At 34.9% G+C, this 21,450-nt stretch overlaps 1 protein-coding gene across 1 annotated transcript in view; it reads right to left on the bottom strand.

Annotated features, from left to right (window-relative positions):
- Nucleotides 1-21,450, bottom strand: part of ICA1L (islet cell autoantigen 1 like) — a 60,366-nt gene that overhangs the window by 27,508 nt on the left and 11,408 nt on the right. Inside the window, exons 2-5 of the mRNA XM_069484708.1 lie at nucleotides 11,673-11,841; nucleotides 9,226-9,298; nucleotides 5,286-5,409; nucleotides 3,254-3,452 (exon numbers count right to left, since the gene is read on the bottom strand). Coding sequence (XP_069340809.1) covers nucleotides 3,254-3,452; nucleotides 5,286-5,409; nucleotides 9,226-9,298; nucleotides 11,673-11,834 — 558 coding nt within the window. The 5' untranslated portion in view covers nucleotides 11,835-11,841. The remainder of the gene's footprint in view (nucleotides 1-3,253; nucleotides 3,453-5,285; nucleotides 5,410-9,225; nucleotides 9,299-11,672; nucleotides 11,842-21,450) is intronic.

The raw sequence follows: 21,450 nt of genomic DNA, 5'->3' as shown, positions 1-21,450 counted from the left end.
CCAGGAGTTTGAGGTTGCAGTGAGCTATATTGAGGCCATTGCACTCCAGCCTGTGCAACAGGGCAAGACCCTGTCTCAAAAAAAAAAAAAAAAATTTCAGAATCATGGAGATATTTACAAATTTCAATAGAGGCTTATTATATTTCTTAGATGTATGGTGAGCCATATGTCATCAGGTGGTGTGCATACTCAACTTTCAAATACATTCATTCATTCAAAAAATATTTACAAGGTACCTATTAAGTTCAAGGCACGGTTCTAGGCACTGGCATTGTTTTGTGGTGAACAAAACAATGTCATTCTCCACCATCCACAGGGAAAAAAGAAGTAAATAAATGTACAAGATAATCTCAAGTTGCAAAGGTAGAAAATAAGTGAATAGCAATGGGTGACTACTTTTAATAAAATATTAATAATCACAGAAGCCCTTAGTGAGATCATGTATAATGTTTGAACTGGGACACAAAAATGATGAGTAGGCCATGCTAAGACCCTGAGGCGAGCATTCCAGGACCAAGGACAAACAAGGACGAAGGTCCTGGGAGCAGGCCAGGTGGCTCATGCCTGCAATCCCAGCACTTTGGGAGATCAACATGGGAGGACTGCTTGAGCCCATGAGTTTGAAGACCAGCCTGGGCCATGTAGCAAGACCCTATCTCTACAAAAAAAAATTAAAAATAAATAATTTTTAAAGGTCCTGGGAGTGGGAGGGGTGAAGAGCTTGACACATTTGAAAAACAGGAAGGAAGAGGTAGAGCATATCTTTCCTGGAGCATAGGAAGCAAGTACAAAATGAGGCTGGCAGAGGGACCAGGGATAAGACCATGCAGGGCTTTTTTGGGTCCAGATAGAAATATGAATTGTATTCTTTTTTTTAAAAAGGTGAAATTCACATCACGTATAACTAACCATTTTAAAGTGTACAACTCAGTGGCCTTTAGTGCATTCACAATGTTGTGCAACCACTCCCTTAGAGTGTATTCTCATTGCCAAAGATTGTAAAGCAGATAGAATAAGCTTGCTGTGGCCTGAGGCCATATGTTCACCTACTTTATAGGGCTATTGTGTGTAATCAACGAGGCAAACCACTGACAACAGCTGGCACACGGTAGAGGCTCCAACAATATTAAATATTATGATTTTTATTATGGGTTCTCAAAATATTTATGAAATGAGTAAATGAATTTTATTATTCATATATGGCAAATTTAGAGGATATAATTTAGAATGCGTTTATTTAGCAAAAACGTGTCCATATATAGATAGTTGCTTACAATGTTTATGGTCAAACTTTGTATTGTAGCAGAATGAAAAATTTGATAACTTTTACTTTTTCTTATAATTAATAATCATTTTACATGAGTTTTTTTTTTACTTAAATTACATTTTTTGTCTCTCAGTAATAAATTATTTTCTTCCTGGAAACAAATCTCAAAACTCCAGGTAAGCAGAGTTATTAGATCTATTATGGGGTGATAAAAAATTAATAAAAAAACGTTGATGGTATGGAGATGCCAAAGAGTAAAAACAAAAGTGTGACAATCTTTTGTACTTCTACTAAAACCTTCAACTGAAACAGGAGCTGCACCTCTCACCTCTCACAAAAATCGACTCATGGTGGATAATAGGCTTAAACCTAAGGCATGAAACTATAAGAATTCTAGCAAAAAATGTTGGAAAAACTCTTATTGACATTGGCCTAGACAAAGAATTTATGAAGAAGACCCCAAAGGCAATCACAGCAATAACAAAAATAAATGGAACCTGATCAAATTAAAAAGCTTCTGCACAGCCAAGAAACTATCAGGAGAGCAAACAGCCTACAGAATGGGAGAAAATATTCCCATGCTACACATCTGATAAAGGGCTGATAACTAGAATCTATATAAAACTCAGGAAAATCAGCAAGAAAAAAATCAAACAACAGCATTAAAAAGTGGGCAAAGGACATGAACAGAAACTTTTTCAAAAGAAGACAAACAGCCAAGAAACATATAAAAAATACTCAACATCTCTAATCATCTGAAAAATGCAAATCAAAATCACAATGAGATATCACTTAACTCCAGTGAGCATGGCTTTTATTAAAAAGTCCCAAAACAAAAAATGTTGGTGTGGATGTGGAGAGACAGGAACACTAATACACTACTGGTAGGACTGCAAACTAGTACAACCTCTGTGGAAAGCAATATGGAGATACCTCAAAGGGCTACAAGTAGAACTACCATTTGATCCAGCAATCCCATTACTGGGCATCTACCCAAAGGAAAAAAAGACATTCTGTAAAAAAGACATTCGCATTTGAATGTTTATAGCAGCACAATTCACAATTGCAAAGATGTGGAAACAACCCAAGTGCTCATCAATACACTAGTGGACTAATAAAATATGGTATATGTATACCATGGAGTACTACTCAGCCACAAAAAACAATGGTGATCTAGTACCTCTTGTATTATCCTGGATAGAGCTGGAGCCCATTCTAGTAAGTGAAGTATAACAAGAATGGGAAAACAAGCACCACATGTACTCACCATCAAATTAGTATTAATTGATCAAAACTTATGTGCACATATAGTAGTAACATTCATCAGGTGTAGGGTAGGTAGAAGGGGGGAGGAGAGGATGGGTATATTAACACCTAATGGACACAGTGTGTACCGTCTGGGGGATGGACATGCTTGAAGCTCTGACAAAGGCAATATATGTAACCTATACATTTGTACCCCTGTAATATGCTGAAATAAAAAATAAATAAAATCTTCAAACAACCAAGAATTTATTTATTTATTTATTTATTTATTTTTTGAGACAGAGTCTCACTCTGTTGCCCAGGCTAGAGTGAGTGCCGTGGCGTCAGCCTAGCTCACAGCAACCTCAAACTCCTGAGCTCAAGCGATCCTCCTGTCTCAGCCTCCCGAGTAGCTGGGACTACAGGCATGCACCACCATGCCCGGCTAATTTTTTCTATATATATTTTTAGCTGTCCATATAATTTCTTTCTATTTTTTTTTTTAGTAGAGGTGGGGTCTCGCTCTTGCTCAGGCTGGTCTCGAACTCCTGACCTTGAGCGATCCACCCGCCTCGGCCTCCCAGAGTGCTAGGATTACAGGCGTGAGCCACTGTGCCCGGCCGAGAATTTATAATAAAACATATATTTCTCAAAAATAGTCGGACATTTTATGATCTTAATTATTCTGTGGCAGTTCCATATTTTATATATCAAGAAAAGGAAAAGGATAAATTTTCATACTTTTCTGAATTTTTCCATTTGTTTTAAGGTGTCTGGGTCCAGTTCTTGGGATACATCTTTCATCCACAGCAGAGCTCCTCTGTATTCTGTGCGTGCCTGCTCCATTCGATTAATTGTCATCAAGGTATCAGATACTGCTCTCTGACTGAATGTTGCTACTTCTTGCTTAAGACGAGACAGGGGAGTACACAGGGCCAATCTAATAGGAGAGGGGTAAAAATCAGAGGGTTGTACAAATATAGGTAAAACAAAAACAAAGATTTAAACTAATCATAAAGCATATTTGCTATTGAGATGACTGTACAAATAAAAAATTATTAAGATGCCTAAGGAGATTTAGAAAGCAAATAAGGATCACGTAGCCAACCTTGAAGTATTAATAAAGATGTGCCTATACCTCCCCCTTTTTGTTACATTAGGAAATATATCATTTTTTGCAACACTTTGGATGTTAATCCATGTATAAATAACCTGCCAAGTAAATGTGCCATTTAGAAAAGAGTTTTCAGGGTAACAGATAATCTGCATTCATAAAGCATAATATAATTAATAGAAAGCCTTTCATTTGACAAGTTAAGGGAAAACCTGGATTTAGAAGAGCAAATAAAAGGCTAAAGAACTAATGAGTATGGAGTCCTTAGCAGCTGAGGATGAAGACAAAAAAAAAACCAAGTATTTAAGAAATATAAATTAAATCCAACCCTTCTACTCTGCTTTTGACATAAACGGAGGTCCCTGCACTCTCTCCCCGTCATTTCATTCAAGATGGACTTTTGCACTGATGTGATATTTCAGAATAAAGCCACTTACACTGGACATCATTACAAGCTGATAAGGACTGTTTTATTTTTCTTCTGCAATACAAAGATTTGGGCTATCTTTATTAATTATAGGAGATTCTTTGCAGCAAGTGTCTTTATGTTAAAACACTGTGGAATAACAAATGGAAAGTATGTAATTAAGAAGAAAAAATTGAGCCAGTCACAGTGGCTCATGTCTGTAATCCCAGCACTTTGGGAAGCCAGGGCAGGAGGATTGCTTGAGGCCAGGAGTTTGAGACCAGCCTGAGCAACATAGCAAGACCACCATCTGTATAAAAATATTTAAAAATTAGCCAGGCATGGTGATGTGTACCATAATCCCAGCTACTCAGGAGGCTGAGGCAGGAGGATCAATCTCTTGAGCCCAGGAGTTCGAGGGTGCAGTGAACTATGATCATGTTACTACACTCCAGCCTGAGTGATAGAATAAGATCCTATCTCTAAAAATCAAAAAACAAATAAGAAAAGATTTCTACCACTTAAAAAGCAAAGTCCTAATGTATTCATAGATAGTATAGTATCAAAACAGTCAAAGAAAACAATGGAAATATACATATTTAAAATGTTAACCATTCTGTGATTGTTACATTAAACCATTTAAGAACTATAAATATAGGCCGGGCGCGGTGGCTCACGCCTGTAATCCTAGCACTCTGGGAGGCCGAGGCGGGTGGATCGCTCGAGGTCAGGAGTTCGAGACCAGCCTGAGCAAGAGCGAGACCCCGTCTCTACTAAAAATAGAAAGAAATTATATGGACAACTAAAATATATATATAGAAAAAATTAGCCGGGCATGGTGGTGCATGCCTGTAGTCCCAGCTACTCGGGAGGCTGAGGCAGTAGGATCGCTTGAGCCTAGGAGTTTGAGGTTGCTGTGAGCTAGGCTGACGCCACGGCACTCACTCTAGCCCAGGCAACAGAGTGAGACTCTGTCTCAAAAAAAAAAAAAAAAAAAAAAACAACAAAGAACTATAAATATAGGACTAAAGGCTATTCCTAGGAATTAAGCAACCAAGAACATCAATCTTTAAATAATTATTTTGAATATAAAATTAATAAGAGTTATGTATCAAAAAAGTTATACTGCAATATATTACTCTTTAACCCTTTATTGGAATGATCAGTGACCTTTACAAATATGCAAATTTAAGTACACATGTCAAAATGTCATTTGCCTACAGATTTAAGGATGATGAAAAACCATGGTAAACCTTTGCTTGGCTGAAGAACAGAGTGCCTTGCCAGTGGCATCCATCATTTTGCCAGCTTGAGTTGCATCCCGTTCTGCTTGAAACTTTAAAAAGAGCCCTAGCTCATTTTCTTCCTCTGATATAACTAGGGAAAAAAAATATAGTATAGTTAATTATTTCATTTCATCATTTGTTTAAAATACACATACAACTAAAATTCTCAGGGCAATAACTCTCTATACTAAGATTTACTTGGAGAAGGAAGAGGAGAAATTTATTTTTAAAATGCAAATTCCTGGGCTCCGTTTCCAGAGATTTTGATGTTCATGTCTGGGTTTCTTGTTTTTACAAGCACTCCAGATGGTTTTGATGAAGTGAATCCATGAATCTTGCTTTGGGAAAGACTAATCTTTAGTGACAGAAACCCTCAAAGCTACAAAATAAAACAAAGCCACAAATAATGCATTTTCAAATGTGCAGAGATGCATTTTAGGATCATTGTCTCTTACAAACTATTTGTTTCCTATTTAAACTAGTTAACTCATTCTTGATTCCCATCCTGTCTTCAGTTTTCTGTGCTTAGTATCCCAGACCCATAGCTGTCCACAATTTTGCAGCAGCAACCCTAAAAACTGTCATCTAGTAGGCTGCTACTCAAAGTGTGGCATGGACCAGTGTTGATCCAGAATCCTCTGTTATCAGCCTATGACAAGATAAGTAAAGAAACTGAGAGTAACTGCATAGAGACTTTCACAAATTTGACTGAGCATTTCACATCTGTTGAATCTAATAATTTTAAAAGTGAGCTTATATTTTTCATGTCTTTTTATTTCATTTTTCTAAAAATTCATTTTTAAAAAGTATCAGTTTACAAGAGATTGAAAGTATAATAAATCACAAAACAAAAAACTGGTCCTTCACCACACTTTAAGAAACACTGATCTAACGTAAGGTGACCCTCTAAACCACATTAAGATTAGTAAGAGGGGAAAGCCCATAAAATGTTCCAACTATAAGCTTTTAAAGTTAACAAAATGGGCCGGGCGGTGGCTAACAGCTGTAATCCTAGCACTCTGGGAGGCCAACGCGGGCGGATCGTTTGAGCTCAGGAGTTCAAAACCAGCCTGAGCAAGAGTGAGACCCTGTCTTGAAAAAAATTTTAAAAATAAAAATTAAAAATAAATAAAGTGAACAAAATGACAACAAATGTCATGCCTAATCTCACCCTAGTTCAATGATAGAAAAACTGAAGTCATAAACTGAAAGGGAAGTCCCTGGGTACCTCTGAGGCTACAACAGAACTCAGGCTTTCTCACTTATTGGCTCCCCATTCCCTCTGTTCCTCCCTCTAGTGCCTACAAAGGTGACATGACCCAAGGGGAACATGACGGTGTTATGAGGAAGGATGTCTATACATTGTGTAGTATCATCTTTAATAAAACCATGTGCTATATTATGAACTAACGTGGATGGGATTTGGGGAGTCATGTTAGTTTAACATTCTGATTACTTGAGAGATGTATAGATTACATATTTCCTTTCAATCAGAACTTCAGGCCAGGCGCGGTGGCTCACGCCTGTAATCCTACCACTCTGGGAGGCCGAGGCGGGTGGATCGCTCAAGGTCAGGAGTTCGAGACCAGCCTGAGCAAGAGCGAGACCCCGTCTCTACTAAAAAAAAATAGAAAGAAATTATATGGACAGCTAAAAATATAAAAAAAATTAGCCGGGCATGGTGGCGCATGCCTGTAGTCCCAGCTACTCGGGAGGCTGAGGCAGTAGGATCACTTAAGCCCAGGAGTTTGAGGTTGCTGTGAGAGAGGCTGATGCCACGGCACTCACTCTAGCCAGGGCAACAAAGTGACACTCTGTCTCAAAAAAAAAAAAAAAAAAAAAAAAAAAAAGAACTTCATAATATATATCTCAATGAAAACTACTAGAAAAAATACTCATTTGTGTATGATGATTCAGAAAGCCCTCTGACAACTTAGAATACTTCATTATCAAGTATCAACTGAACGCAAATCATCATTGAGCCATACCTTTAACAATGTAGAAAGGGCAGGAGATGAGGCTGTGTTTGTTCTGTTTCTGTGTTGGGACCTGCCTGCCAAATTCTACAGAGACCCCACCCCGATGTGTTCTTCGCCCTGTCAAGTGATTCCCATCAAGATTTATAGCACTGGACTAACCTACTGCATTTGTCTAATGTTATTCCTAACAGAGGATGTATTAATACAAGTCTTTAAGAAAGCATATATTTATATATAATCTCAAAGAGAAAGTACACAATGAAATCTATATATGTGTATCTCCTCCTTATCCTGAAATGCTCCACCAGAGTGCGAAAAGATCTAGTGATGTCAAGGCAAAATCAAACAAACTTGCCAGTGTTTATTCACATTTCCATTTCTATCAGAGCACATCCTTGGTCCAATGGTTGTGATGGCCTTTTACCACTTGGTACAATATTTAACATCCTTAGTAATATAACCCTAAATTTCCTTTGCTCCTTTATCCTCCCATTAGTTTCAATGACAAACTCTTCTGCCCGTGCAGGCTGTTCTCAATCTTTAAGCTCATTCCCTGGACTCCAGAGCTCTTCTTTTCTCCAAATACTCAACTTCTATAAACCCTCTTGTAAACTTGATTCCCATCTGTGGAGTCTCCTTTATCAATTGCTGTAATATACAGTTATTTTTCACTCCTAGTAATTAAAAGTTATATCACTATTCTGAACTGAATTACATACTATTTGTATCATCTCGTTTTGTTACAAAAAGTTGTGTCTCTAACTATTTCCTTGGGAAAAGCACACAACCTTGCACATGACAGGTACTCAAAAAATACTTGAATAATCATGCTTTATTGGATTTCTTTCTCTAATTGGATAATATATAAGCTTAGATTATAAAGTGATGATATTAATTTACATAGCTACACAAGAAAAACATTCATTGTGTAAATATTTACTAAATACTGAATACATGCTAGATGTTTCTAGACTTTGGGGACACAGAACTAAACAAAACAGATAAATTCTGCCCTTAAGGAGGGCATATTCTAGGGGTGGGAAGAAAAACAATAGATAAAATATATAGAATGCTAAATATTGTTATGTGGACAGTATGTTTTGAGGGAGAGGGGTATTGCATTTTAGATATATGGTTCCAGGAAGGCCTCATTAAAAAAAGGACATTTTACCAAACACAAAAGGAAGTTAGGGAGCCCACTATGCAGACATGCTGTTGAAAAGATTAATATGGCTGAAGAGGAGAGGGTTTTAGAAGATGCCACTATAATTAAAGCAGGAGAAGAGATCCAAAGATTGAGTTTTGATCTGAAGAGGTCAAGGAGAGAGGAGAATCCAGCAAAGGCAGGTGCTGAGAAGGAATAACCAGAAGGAGGAAAACCAGGGAAGCCAAGTGAAGAAAGTATATCAAGGAGGGATAATCAATTGTGTTTAATGTGATAAGCCAAATAATTGGTCATTGTATTTAGCTCTTCATGAACTTGACAAGAGAAGTGTGGTGGAGTAGTGGGGATGAAAACTTGACTGTAGTGAGTACAAGAGAAAGTGGAAGGAAAGGAATGGAGACCACGCAAGCAGATAATTACGTCAATTTTTTCTATAAAGAGGAGCACAGGAATGGGACGTTAACTGCAAGGGCAAGTCAGGATCAAGGAAGAGTTTGTAAGTGACGGAAGCAAATAGATTTAAGACTCTGGAAAGGAAAACTGAGTATCAGCAAAATGAATCTGTGTCAGAGGATTTGATGAACTGAGAAAAAAAGATGGATACTGGGGGCTTTGAGAACAGGTCACCATAAATATTCATATTTTACCATATGAAACTATCCACAAAATAGTTCCACTACTTTTACATTAATTCTTTCATTTTCAAAAATGCGAGCTAATATTTCTTTTAAATGAGAATTATCAGATATCTATGATTTCATACCATTGAGTCTTAGCTGATACTTCTCGACTATCTTCAGAAGTTCAGTGCATGTCTCTTGAATGGAGTGAAAAACCTTGAAATATAAATTTTATTAGGACAATTTAAAGAACCATAAATATAAAATAACTGTTATAAGCACTTCGAAAGCATAACATTTTCTTATAAGTATTATGTCTCTTTTATAAATATTATGTCTATTTTCCTTGGCTATGACATAATTCAGTTTTAGTTTTACTTCTGATGGAGAAAGTACATTTAGATTTCCCCCATGAAGGCTGGGAAAAATGGTGATAAATAGATGGGAGCAAATAAAATAACTGCAGAGTTTGTCCTCCTCTCAGGTCCAAACCATCTAAATAGCAACAAGTTAAATCCAATATAAACTGCATCAAATATTGCCAACCATAGGTGAAAAGAGCATAGACGTCTATGGCCATACCACCCTGAATGTGCCTAATCTCGTCTGATCTTGGAAGCTAAGCAGGGTCGGGCCTGGTTAGTACTGGATGGGAAAAGAGTGTAGATAACCTTAGGAAGTGTTAACTTGGAGTCTGGCTCTTCTCCAGTATTGGAATGAGAAAAACTGGTCAGTGAATTTACTGTAAAAATTAAATAATGTATTACAACAACAAATACAAATTACTTTTGAATTACTTTAATTTAGAAATTTCCATAGATATTAATCCCTTTATTACTACTATTACTAATTGCTAACAGAAAAGAAATACAATATCCAGTAGACTTTCATTTCAAAGTTAAGCACATGATAATCTGAGGTGAGGACACAGTATATACATGACATAATTCTTTACAAATATCTATAAATGTTGGTTTTCCCAGAAAAACAAGCCCACACAGGTTTTAGAGTATAGTCTCCTTCTCACAAAGTCCTACAACAAAGAATTTTTATGAGACTAATTCAAAAAGACCTTGGCACTGTGTTGTAATATCATATTAAGCCCTAACCCTTTGATTATCAAATAAATTCCCAATATCACCCAGAAGCCTGAATATTCTATCTCTGGAGCAGCTTTACTGTTATTGTGATATTTGGTCAAACCTAAGGAAGATTGATAATAAACACGAACATGTTAAAGGAGGACTAACCATCAATTTTCCATATAAATTTAGAAATGTTTGAATTGGAATTGATATCCAGATTTGGCAACTTAAAAAGCATGTTTTAAATGCATATGAAAGAAGATTTTAGAAAAGAATGCAAAAAAGATAGTTCTACTGGGATGAAGTGATTATGGTTGATTTTTTTCCCCATGGGTCTTCACAAGATTCATGTACTATTGTTTTTTATTTTTACAATGAAAATGTTTCTCGTTCTTACAAAAATAGTACAAATTTGTGGGAGATATTTCTTGGTTGATTCCAAATATTTGTCTAATAGACAAATTTACACTGAATATAAAATATATCACCCACAAATAACCTAATAATGTAAAACAATACAAAAACATCATATATTCCCACTTCTTGGGAATATATCTAGAAACACTGACAAGTTCTCTTAATATTAAAATATATATCACCTGTAATAATAAAGTCCCTTCATTTTTTCACAGTTGACATTGACTCCTAAGAGGAATACTTATCAACATAAATTAAAGCTTGTTAATTTGTTATATATTTCCATATTATGACCAAGACATAAGCTTATTTTTTGCAGAATGAAATACTTAGATCAAGACCTACAAAATTAGACCTTTATTTTTAAGCATCCCAACATAATGATTATATTCCAAGTGTAACAGAACCTTGCTTGGAAATATTTATAAGGTTTATCTTAAATTAGTGTATGTATATGGAATTAGTAAATCTGCATTTAAAAATTCAGACTTTTTCATTCATTTACATGATACTCTCCTCTAATTAGCCTAATTACTTAAAAGTATAAAACATTTATAGGTTTAAAGTTGTTTCATGGCAATTACTTCTTTTATTTAAAATGAAAAATACCCCAAAAAAGGCATTATGAAATACTTCAATAAGTGTATTCCTTAATAAGAAGAAAACAAAAACTCTTAACTTTTCTTCATTCACTGTTTGATTTTAATTAATTTATTTCAGTGAGGTATAAGACTTGACATCAAAGTACTACAAAATAGTATGATATGATATATAGTGAGTATATGGTTCCAACTGGTAGTTTGATTAATTCATCAATGTTTAGCTTAAAAACTATAATACATGTGCCAGAGAAATTACCTAATTCATAATTTATCTAATTTAGTAAATACCAATTTTGCAAATTCTTAGTTTGTGAGAATTCTGATCTACTATTCAGAGCTCTGATTGGCAGTTGGATACAACTAAACATTCTATTATCAAACTTACATTTATCTCCATAAGCTCTTCAGTGTGAAAGCTTGTCATAATTCCCCTTGGAGTCCCAAATACAACCAGTTATATGCAATACATAGAATACTCAAATTTACCTCAAGTTTAGCATCCAGTTCAGCATCAGATGCCACCACGTGCTCATCCTCTTTTTTTCCTGTTGCTTTGATAAAGACCTGTTTAGTTTTCCAGTATTTCTTTTGCATTCTGCTGACTACTGACTGGTTATCTTCTGGTCTGGGTTGCCCAAAGGAATCCATGGAGTGACTACAATGAATAGACTAAAATTAAACTTCTTAAAAAAAATCTTCTCAATAATAAATATCTATTTAGCTATTTAATCTAATTGACAAACTGAAAAAATACTAAATAGGATATTAATGTTCACAGTCAAACATGCTAATGCTTACTTTGTGTGAGCTAAATTTATGGTATAACTTATACAAGAAACAGGCAAAAGATTAATGATACTTATACTAATTTCAGTTAGGTGACAAAGGTAATAAAATTTATGATTTTGCAATTATGTCTGAAAATAATTCTATTTGACCTATCTCTATTTATAGATGTTTATTAGTTTCTAATGTTTGCTTTTGTAATAATACTGTAAAATGAACAGATTTATACACACATCTTTATACACTACTATTATTTCCTTAGGAAAACTTCCTATAGTTATAACTGCTACAAACACACATTTAATAAATATTCTCAGATATGCAAAGATTCAGATACATACCCTTTAAAAATCAAAGAAATAATTTAATATCCAATAAATCAACAAAAATAAAGACCTATTTATAAGGTATAGGAGAAAGATGTAATAAAAGAAATAGAGATGGACATTATAAACTGTAAACATAAAAACTTATGTTTAACTGTTCTTAACATGGTTAACATGGCTATATAAGGAAATGCAAATGTGAAAAGTATTTCTTAAGGAGATGTAAAAAGAAGTAGTAACAATAATAGTTTGACTCTAAAGCCCCAATTATTCCAATGAAATGTGGGAGTAGGAACAAAAGAGAGGTAATAAAATATGTGACTCATTCATCACTTCCAGGTGCCCCAACAGATACTATTGTATTCTACATGTTGGTAAAAAAATAGAGGTTCACTTTCTCTTTATTTTGAAGTAATTACTAATTAAATAAAAATAGCATATCTAATTTCCAAATTACTAGGGGCAAAACAAAAGAGTCAGAGAAACTTTAGCAAAAGGAAAAGACAGGGTGGGAAAAACAAGAGTAAGGCAACATAACACGGTATAAACCAAGATGGTGGAATAAGAACAATATTATTATTTAGTATGATAAATGCAAACTTCTTCTTAAATACAAAGAATGTAATTTTTCTTTCCCATCCAGTTTCTGTCTGCTTTTGGTTGCTTTCAAGTTCTCCCCTCCACATCCCATTTTATAATTGTTATCAGTATGAGGGTCAGTCTGATTGTTTGACAAACTGTTAATCTCTTCTCCTAAACTGATTGCAGGCTTAGGCCTGATCAGTTAAGAGAACAAAATACTAGAAAGTAAATTTATTCTAAGTGTTTTAATTTTTTGGCAGCTATTAAAAATAGCATGTTTTCTTGATTTCTTTTTCAGATAGGTCATTGTTAGTGTGTAGAAATGCTACTGACTTTTGTATGTTGATTTTGTATCCTGCAACTTTACTGAATTTGTTTATTACTTCTAAGAGTTTCTTGGTGGAGTCTTTAGGGTTTTCTAAATATAAGACTATGTTGTCTGAGAACAGAGACAATTTAACTTCTTCATTGCTAATTGGAATGTCTTTTATTTCTTTCTCTTAACTGCTCTGGCTAGGACTTCTAATATAATAATATGCCAAACAAAAGTGGTGAAAGTGGCCATACTTGTTTTGTTCTTGATCTCAGAGGAAAAACTCAACTTTTCACAATTGAGTATGATGTTAGCTATGGCTTGTCATGTATGGCCTTTATCATGTTGTACATTCCTTCTGTATCTAATTTGTTGGGGGTTTTTATCATGAAAGGAGGTTGAATTTTGTTCAATGCCTTTTTTCGTATCTATTGAAATAATCATATAGTTTTTGTCTTTCATTCTGTTAATGTGGTATATCACATTTATTGATTTGCATATCGTGAACTATCCTCCCATCCCAGGGATAAATCCCCACTTGTTCACAGTGATCCTTTTAATGTGCTGCTGAATTCAGTTTGCTAGCATTTTGTTGATGACTTTTGCATCTATGTTCATCAGGGATATTGGCATGTAATTTTCTTTTCTTGTAGTGTTCTTATCTGGCTTTGCTATCAGGGCCTCAAAAAATGAGTTTGTAAGTTTTCCCTCCTTCTCAATTTTTGGGAAGAGTTTGAGAAGGACTGGAATTAGTTCTTTAAATGTTTGGTAGAATTCAGCAGTGATGCCATCAGGTCCTGGGGTTGGTTTGTTTGTTTTTTGTTTTTGTTTTCTTGATGGGAGACATTTTATTATGGGTTCAATTTCCTTATTCATTATTGGTCTGTTCAGATTTTTAATTTCTTCATGATTTAGTCTTGGTAGGTTGTATGTGTCTAGGAATTTATTTCTACTAGGTTATCAATTTGTTGCCATATAATTGTTCATGGTAGTCTATGATCCTTTGCATTTCTATGGTGTCAGTTATAATGTCTTCCCTTTCATTGTTGAGTTTATTTATTTAAGTATGTTTTCTTTTTTTCTTAGTCTAGCTAAAGGTTTACCAATTTTATCTTTTCAAAAAACCAACTCCTAGTTTTTTTGGTATTTTCTATTGTTTTTCTAGTCTCTATTTCATTTATTTCTGCTCTGATCTTTATTTCCTTCTTTCTACTAATTTTGGGCTCAGTTTGTTCTTTTTTGTAGTTCCTTGAGGTGTAATATTAGGTTGCTTATTTAGGATCTTTCTTCTTTTTTGATGTAGGTATTAACTGCTATAAACTTCCCTCCTCAAGCTGCTTTTGCTATATTCCTTAAGTTTGGGTATGTTGTATTTCCATTTTTGTTTCAAGATTTTTTAAATTTTTCTTTTAATTTCTTACTTGACCCATTGGTTGTTTAGGAACATGTTGTTTAATTTCCACATATTTGTGAAGTTTCCAAAATTCCACCTATTATTGGTTTCTAGTTTCATACCATTGTAGTTAGAAAAGATACCTGATTTAATTTCAGTCTTCTTAAATTTGATAAGACTTGTGTTGTGGCCTAAGATATGATCTATCCTGGAGAACATTCCATATGCACTTGAGAAGAATGTGTATTCTGCTGCTGAACAGAATGTTCTGCATATGTCTGTTAGGTCCGTTTGGTCTAAAATATAATTCAATTCTAATGTTTCCTTATTGAATTTGTCTGGATGATTTGTCCACTGTTGAAAGGTGGGTATTAAAGTCCCCAACTATCATTGTATTGATGTCTATCTCTCTCTTCATATCTATTAATATTTGCTTTATATATGTTGATTCTTCAACATTGGGTGCATAAATATTTGAAATTATCTTGATGGATCGATCCCTTTGTCATTATATAATGACCTTGTCTCATTTTACAGTTTTTTTGAGACAGTCTATTTTACCTGATATAATTATATCTATCCCCACCTTCTTTTGGTTTCCATTTGCACAGCATATTTTTTCTATCCTTTCACTTTTAATCTATGTGTGTCTTTTAGAGTGAAGTGAGTCTCTTGCAGACAGCATATAGGTAGGTCTCTTTTTGTTGTTTTTGTTTTTTTATCCATTCAGCTACTCTGTCGTTTGATTGAAGAATTTAATACATTACATTCAAGGTAATTATTGATAGGTAAGGACTTAGTAGTGCCATTTTATTAATTGGTTTCTGGTTGCTTTGTAGATCCATTGTTTCTTTTTTCCTTCTTTGCCTTCTTCCTTTGTGATTAGATGATTTTCTCTACTGGTATGCTTTGATTCCTCACTTTTTATCTTTTGTTTTTCTACTACAGGTTTTTGCTTTGTGGTTACCATGAGGCTCACACAAAATATCTTATAACAGGCTATTTTAAAGCTAACAACTTTGATCCCATAAAATAACTCGATACTTTTATTCCACCCTGTCCCTGTATTTATGTTTTGATAGCATGATTTACATCTTTTTATATTGTACATCCCTTAACAAATTAGCTATTATTTGTAATAGTTTTGCCTTTTAACATTCATAATAAATATATAAGTGATTTGCACTCACCATTACAGTATTAGAGTATTCTGAGTTTGTATACTTACTTTCACCAGTAAATTTTATACTTTTTGATGAGCTTGTATCACTCATTAGCATCCTTTTCTCTCAGCTTGAAGAACTCCCATTAGCATTTCTTGTAAGATAAGTCTGATGGTAATGAACTCCCTCAACTTTTGTTTGTCTGGAAAAGTCTTTATTTCTCCTTCATTTCTGAAGGACAGTTTTGCCAAGTACAGTATTCTCGGTTGGCATGGTTTTTTTCTCCTTCAGCACATTGTATTTATCATCCTATTCTCTCCTGGCCTGTAAGGTTTCTGCTGAGAAATCCACTGCTAGCCTTATTGGAACTCCTTTATATGTGATTTGCTTCTTTTATCTTGCTGCTTTTAGGATTCTTTGTCTTTGATTTTTTGACAGGTTATCAGTGTAGTCTTGTTTGGATCGAATCTGGAGACCTTTGACCTTCATATCTTTCCCAAGATTTGGAAAAATTTCTGCTGTTTATTTATTTAAGCTTTCTACTCCTTTCTTTCTTCTCCTTCTTAAACTCTTATTAACTAGAATATTAGCTCTTTTGAGCAAATATTGTAATCTTTAAATCATGTAAACTCTCTTCATTCTTTACTTTTTTCTGACTGTATATTTGCCAATAACCTGTTTTCAAGTTCACAGATTCTTTCTTCTGCTTGATCAAGTCCACCATTGATGCTCTCTATTACATTTTTCATTTCATTCATGGTATTTTCAGTTCCAAAATTTGTTTGATTTTTGTTAATAATTTCAATCTCTGTTAATTTTTTTATTTTGGTCATTTATTGTTATCCTGATTTCACTGAATTGTTTCTCTGTATTTTCCTGAAATTCATTGAGCTTCCTTAACACACCACCACACTAGAAAAAAATTTTTTCCTTGGAGCCATGGTGTTTTATTATGAAAATAGAATAAAAACTTCAAAAACAAGACAATCCTTTCTAATTTAATGAAAAATTTGTTTTTTATTGTTTTCTGTGCATGAATTATAAGCAACTTGAAAAATAGTTCTCACTGCTCTCAACATGAAGAGATGTGAGTTACATATGCTTCATGAGGCCCCAGGCTCAAAAGTAGCATGAGTTAAATACAACTCACATGGCAGTTAATATGTTAAAACAATTATTTCGAACTCTTTCAGGCACTTCATATGTCTCCATTTCTTTGAGGTCAGCTACTGGGAGATTATTGTGTTCTTTCGGTGGCATTATGTCTCCTTGGTTTTTCATATTTCTTGTTGCCTTACATTGATGTTTGCACATTTGGTGGAACATTCACCTTTTGCAGACTTTATGGGTTAGTTTCACTGTGGAAAGATTTTCCCCTATGGTGGTCAGGGATGTAAGGGAATTTGCTGGGTGAGGTGCAAAGCTGGCACCAGTGAGGGTGCTAGCTGTGTAATCTCTGTGCAGCTCTGTTAGCTGAATATAGTGTTGATGAAAACTGCACTGATCGATAGTAGCCAAGGTTGTGGAATTTTGCAATGGTGAAAAGGGTTGTTGGTGGCAATGACAGCTAAGACCCCTCCAATCTATTTTTCTCCGACCAAGGAAACTGTGTTTGAGAGGATCACTCTTGGCATTTTTGCCTGATGAGTAGCACCCATAGAGTGACCATGGAGCCTGGGGCCTGCATGGACATGTGTGGTAGGACTATAGCTCTGAGTTCCCGGGCAGTAATGGCACGGGTGCTGGGATGCAGGAATCATTACTGCCATAGTGATAACAGAATACAAGATGTGGATGCTTGTGAAGCAGCTGGGGGAGCTGAGAATGGGTAGCAAGGGTAAGCACAATGTTAGAGTATGTCTACGGTTGGGATGGGGCCAAGATCTCTATAGTGGCTGAGCTGGTGCCCAGAGTGAAGCCACATGTAGTAAAAGCTTGGCTCCAGGGCCCAGAGTGTGAAATCTTTAACTATATACTTTTGACAAATGGATATGATATAGAACATTTCCAACTTCCCAGAAAGATCCCCTCTATCTCTTTCTAGTCAGTCCCTACCCTTTCAGAAGCAATAAGTGTTCTGATTTTTTACACCTTAGTTTGTCCTAGTTCATTTTTTTAAATTGCTGAATAGTATTCCATTGTATGAACGTACCTGTATGTTTCCAGTTTTTGGCTACTGTAAATAAAGCTGTAATGAACATACCTATACAAATATTTTTATAAATACCTAGAAGTAGATTTGCTGTGTCAATGGATTGGTATATATTTAACTTTATAAGAACTTGCTATTTTACATTTCCATTAGCAACATTTAAATTTTGCAGTCCTTTTAGTTTTTTACATTCTAATCATTGTGTCGTGGCATTTCCTTGTGTCTTTAAGGTGCATTTCCCTGATGACTAATGATCATGAGCACTTTTTCATGTGCTGATTGTCCATTTGTGTATCCTGTATTGTAAAATGTAAGTCTTTCACATGTGGTAACTTTGGGTTGTCATTTCAATATTGAGTTGTAGAGTTCTGGGATTTTGATTGGGATGGCCCTGAATCTGTAGATCAATTTGGGGAGGACTGGCACCTTAACAATATTGAGTCTTTTAATCTATGAATATCATATGTGTCTACATTTATTTGGGTCTTTTAAAATTTCTCTCAAAAGTTTTCTAGAGTTTTTAATATAGAGGTGTCACACATCTTTTGTTAAATTTATTAAGTATTTTATGTCTTTTGATGCTATTGTAAATAGCATACTTCCTTCTCTCACCAAATGCCTTTCCGCCTATATATTTTATTAAATACTACACAAAATTCCATGCTTTTATTTCTCAATGTTCCCACTATTGCATAAAATGTTGAGGATCTCTGAGAGTACCCAATAAATGGCATCCTTTTTCCCTGCACTAGTCTAAACAAATCAAGAAATTAATAAAGAGTGGTAGTTGGAAGCCAAAATACCATTTTTGTTACTGACTGATCTATTCAGTGAGATGAGATGAAAGAACAATTGAATGGGAAACGCTTTAATTTCTACCAACCTACAGAAACCGAATTCCCAGATGCCAGAATGCCAGGGCCTACTTCTCTTTTTTTGCTGTCACCCAGGCTGGAGTGCAGTGGTGCGATCATAGCTTACCATAACCTCAAACTCCTAGGCTCAAGCAATCCTCCCGCCTCAGCCTCCCAAGTAGTTAGGACTACAGGTATGTGCCATCACACTCAGCTACTTTTTTTTTTAATCTTTTCTAGAGACAAGATCTCTCTATGTTGCTCAGGCTGGTCTCAAATTCCTGGCCTCAAGTGATCCTGCCTCCTTGGCCTCCCAAAGCATTTAGATTACAGGCATGAGCCACTGCACCCGGCCAAAGTAGCTACTTCTCTATTAAGAGCTTTAGCACATTTGTTTCAGCCCCATTCACTACTTTGTGTTTTATTTTGTTTCTGGTCCATGTTTGACATTTGGAAAATATTTATTTCATGATTCCAAATAAGTTGTAATGGTAATGTCAATTTCAGCAATGCCAAAACACAAGCATAACTGTTTTATTATCCAAGCATTGTTCTTTTTTTGTGGCTTTGCTTTATTCCCCCCTCAACTTTGGATTTTGAATTGTCCAAGTTTATTATTTAGCCATGCTGTCTTTTTTTCTGACTACTATGAGTTTAGAACCATTCTTACTATGCTTAGATAGAAGTCTCCTTTATTTCTAGTAAGATATAATTTTTAAAATTTGAATATAGTCACCACATAGAATACTTTATTCCTTTTTGCACTATAAAATATTTAAAATTTTGAGCTATCTCCTGGATTTGGAGTTTAAATCTTACAACAAAATAAAACAAATCCATATTCTCTTAATGTAGTTTTGTACTCACTTATAATGTCTCATTACTGTGACATCACTGAAAAGCAGGGAAAACAGACTGATGTTAATGTGCAAACTGAAGCACTGAAATCCCCTTGAGAAAAGTAATCTGTGAAGACTTTTGGCTAAATATAACACTACTGTTTGATGCAATTAAGAAAATACATTAGACACATTTGCTGTTTAATATTAATGTAGTACTCCTGATTACTCTGGCTCCCAAGCCATGAATTTTCTTACAAACACAATCAGCATTCCTCAAAGAGTTACAGTTTATAAATGATTCAACTCTGGGGGAAAAAAACTGGTAGGAAAAACTCTAAAATGTCAACAGTGGCTTTCTCTGCAGTGGAATCATGGGTGACAGTTTTCTGTAGTTTCCAAATGTACTATAATTAACATGTATAACTAGTTTTTGTATAACGATTATTGTAAAAAGTATCTACTTGATTATCAAGCCCAGCTATATCTTTTTGGTTTTATCTTTTTATATTTGGTTCATTATTACTATGCAACACTTGCAAGCCCTTATCTAAAAGGGAGTCATTCACTCACTATCAAATATACAATAAGTGCCTATACTTTATATAGCAATCTGACCTATCTGAAACATGACTAATAATCAGTAAGTGTAAATAAAAATGTCTGAAAAGTTAAAATAGTTATTGCAAAGACTGTACTAAATCACATGTACTTTATTTGTAAGGGAACTTTTATCCCCCTTTCCGTATTTCTTGATTGAGTGGAGCTAATTTATCAAAAGTCTTAAAATTGAGGAATGTAGTTCCTTTTTTTAACCTTTTACCCACCATTTGTAACCTCATCAGTATGAGGCAAAAGTCTTTGTGTGACTATTCTCAAGTCTCAAACTTTCCAAGGTCTAGACATGGGGGAAAGAAGAATTAGAAGACCACTGCTACCATACATATCCTCCAACACCTCTCTCAATAATAAAGCTGATAATTTTATCTCTATCTGTCTAGTTTCTTTGGTTCCAATCTCAGGAGGGGGGAAAAATGGGCCAAGAGGTATTCTATATTGAGCTTCCTAAAGTCTCCCAGTGGCCAGGAAATTTTTTATTTTCCCTGTCTAGAGACAAGGCATGGCTATGGGGAAACAGAAACAGCAAGCTGGTAGTCAGCCTTGCATATAAGTCCAAAGTAGACTAATCATAGATATATCAGCATTGACCTGCCTTTGGAACCAATGATTAACACATATTGTGGAAAAGGGCCTAGAGAGAGCATATGAAAACTGTGGCACCAAGCAGCCAGTTACTGAACAGAGATCAGAGTTATCAGTATCCAGTCTCCTATCTCAGACTCTAAAGCAGTTACTCCAATTGCCATGTAAACAAGGAGGGGGTTAAGATGACTCTACTTGACCATTCTTCGGCAAAGAATACGCCAGAACAGAATTGCCCCTTTCAACAACAAATAACATGCAAAATAAGTAACATGAAAAAGTAGAATTGCAAGAAAAGAAGGAGGAAGAAACATAACATGAAAAACACACACACACAAAAAAATACACTTGAAAAAACTTCTCCATAAAACAGTTTAAAGAAAAACTGCTGTACATGCAAATAAATAGTGTATAACACCATATGACAGATCAGAAAAGAGCTGAAGGACGGAAAAGAGATAATGAAAGAAAGAGAAAAAAATACTACAGAACTAGAAACCACATTAGAAACAACTACAAGTAGAACAGACACTTCAGAAAACCAAGTTAATAAGATGCATGACGAGTCTAGGAAAATAATTCAGAATGAAGATTACCAGGTAAAAGTGATTAGATTTGAACAAAGTGGTTAGAACAAAGATGATAGAATTGGA

The sequence above is a fragment of the Eulemur rufifrons genome, chromosome 1 (assembly GCF_041146395.1).
Source record: "Eulemur rufifrons isolate Redbay chromosome 1, OSU_ERuf_1, whole genome shotgun sequence".
Taxonomy (NCBI): Eukaryota; Metazoa; Chordata; class Mammalia; order Primates; family Lemuridae; genus Eulemur; species Eulemur rufifrons.
Note: the sequence above shows the minus strand (reverse complement) of the source record. Positions and strands in the feature narration are given on the sequence as shown.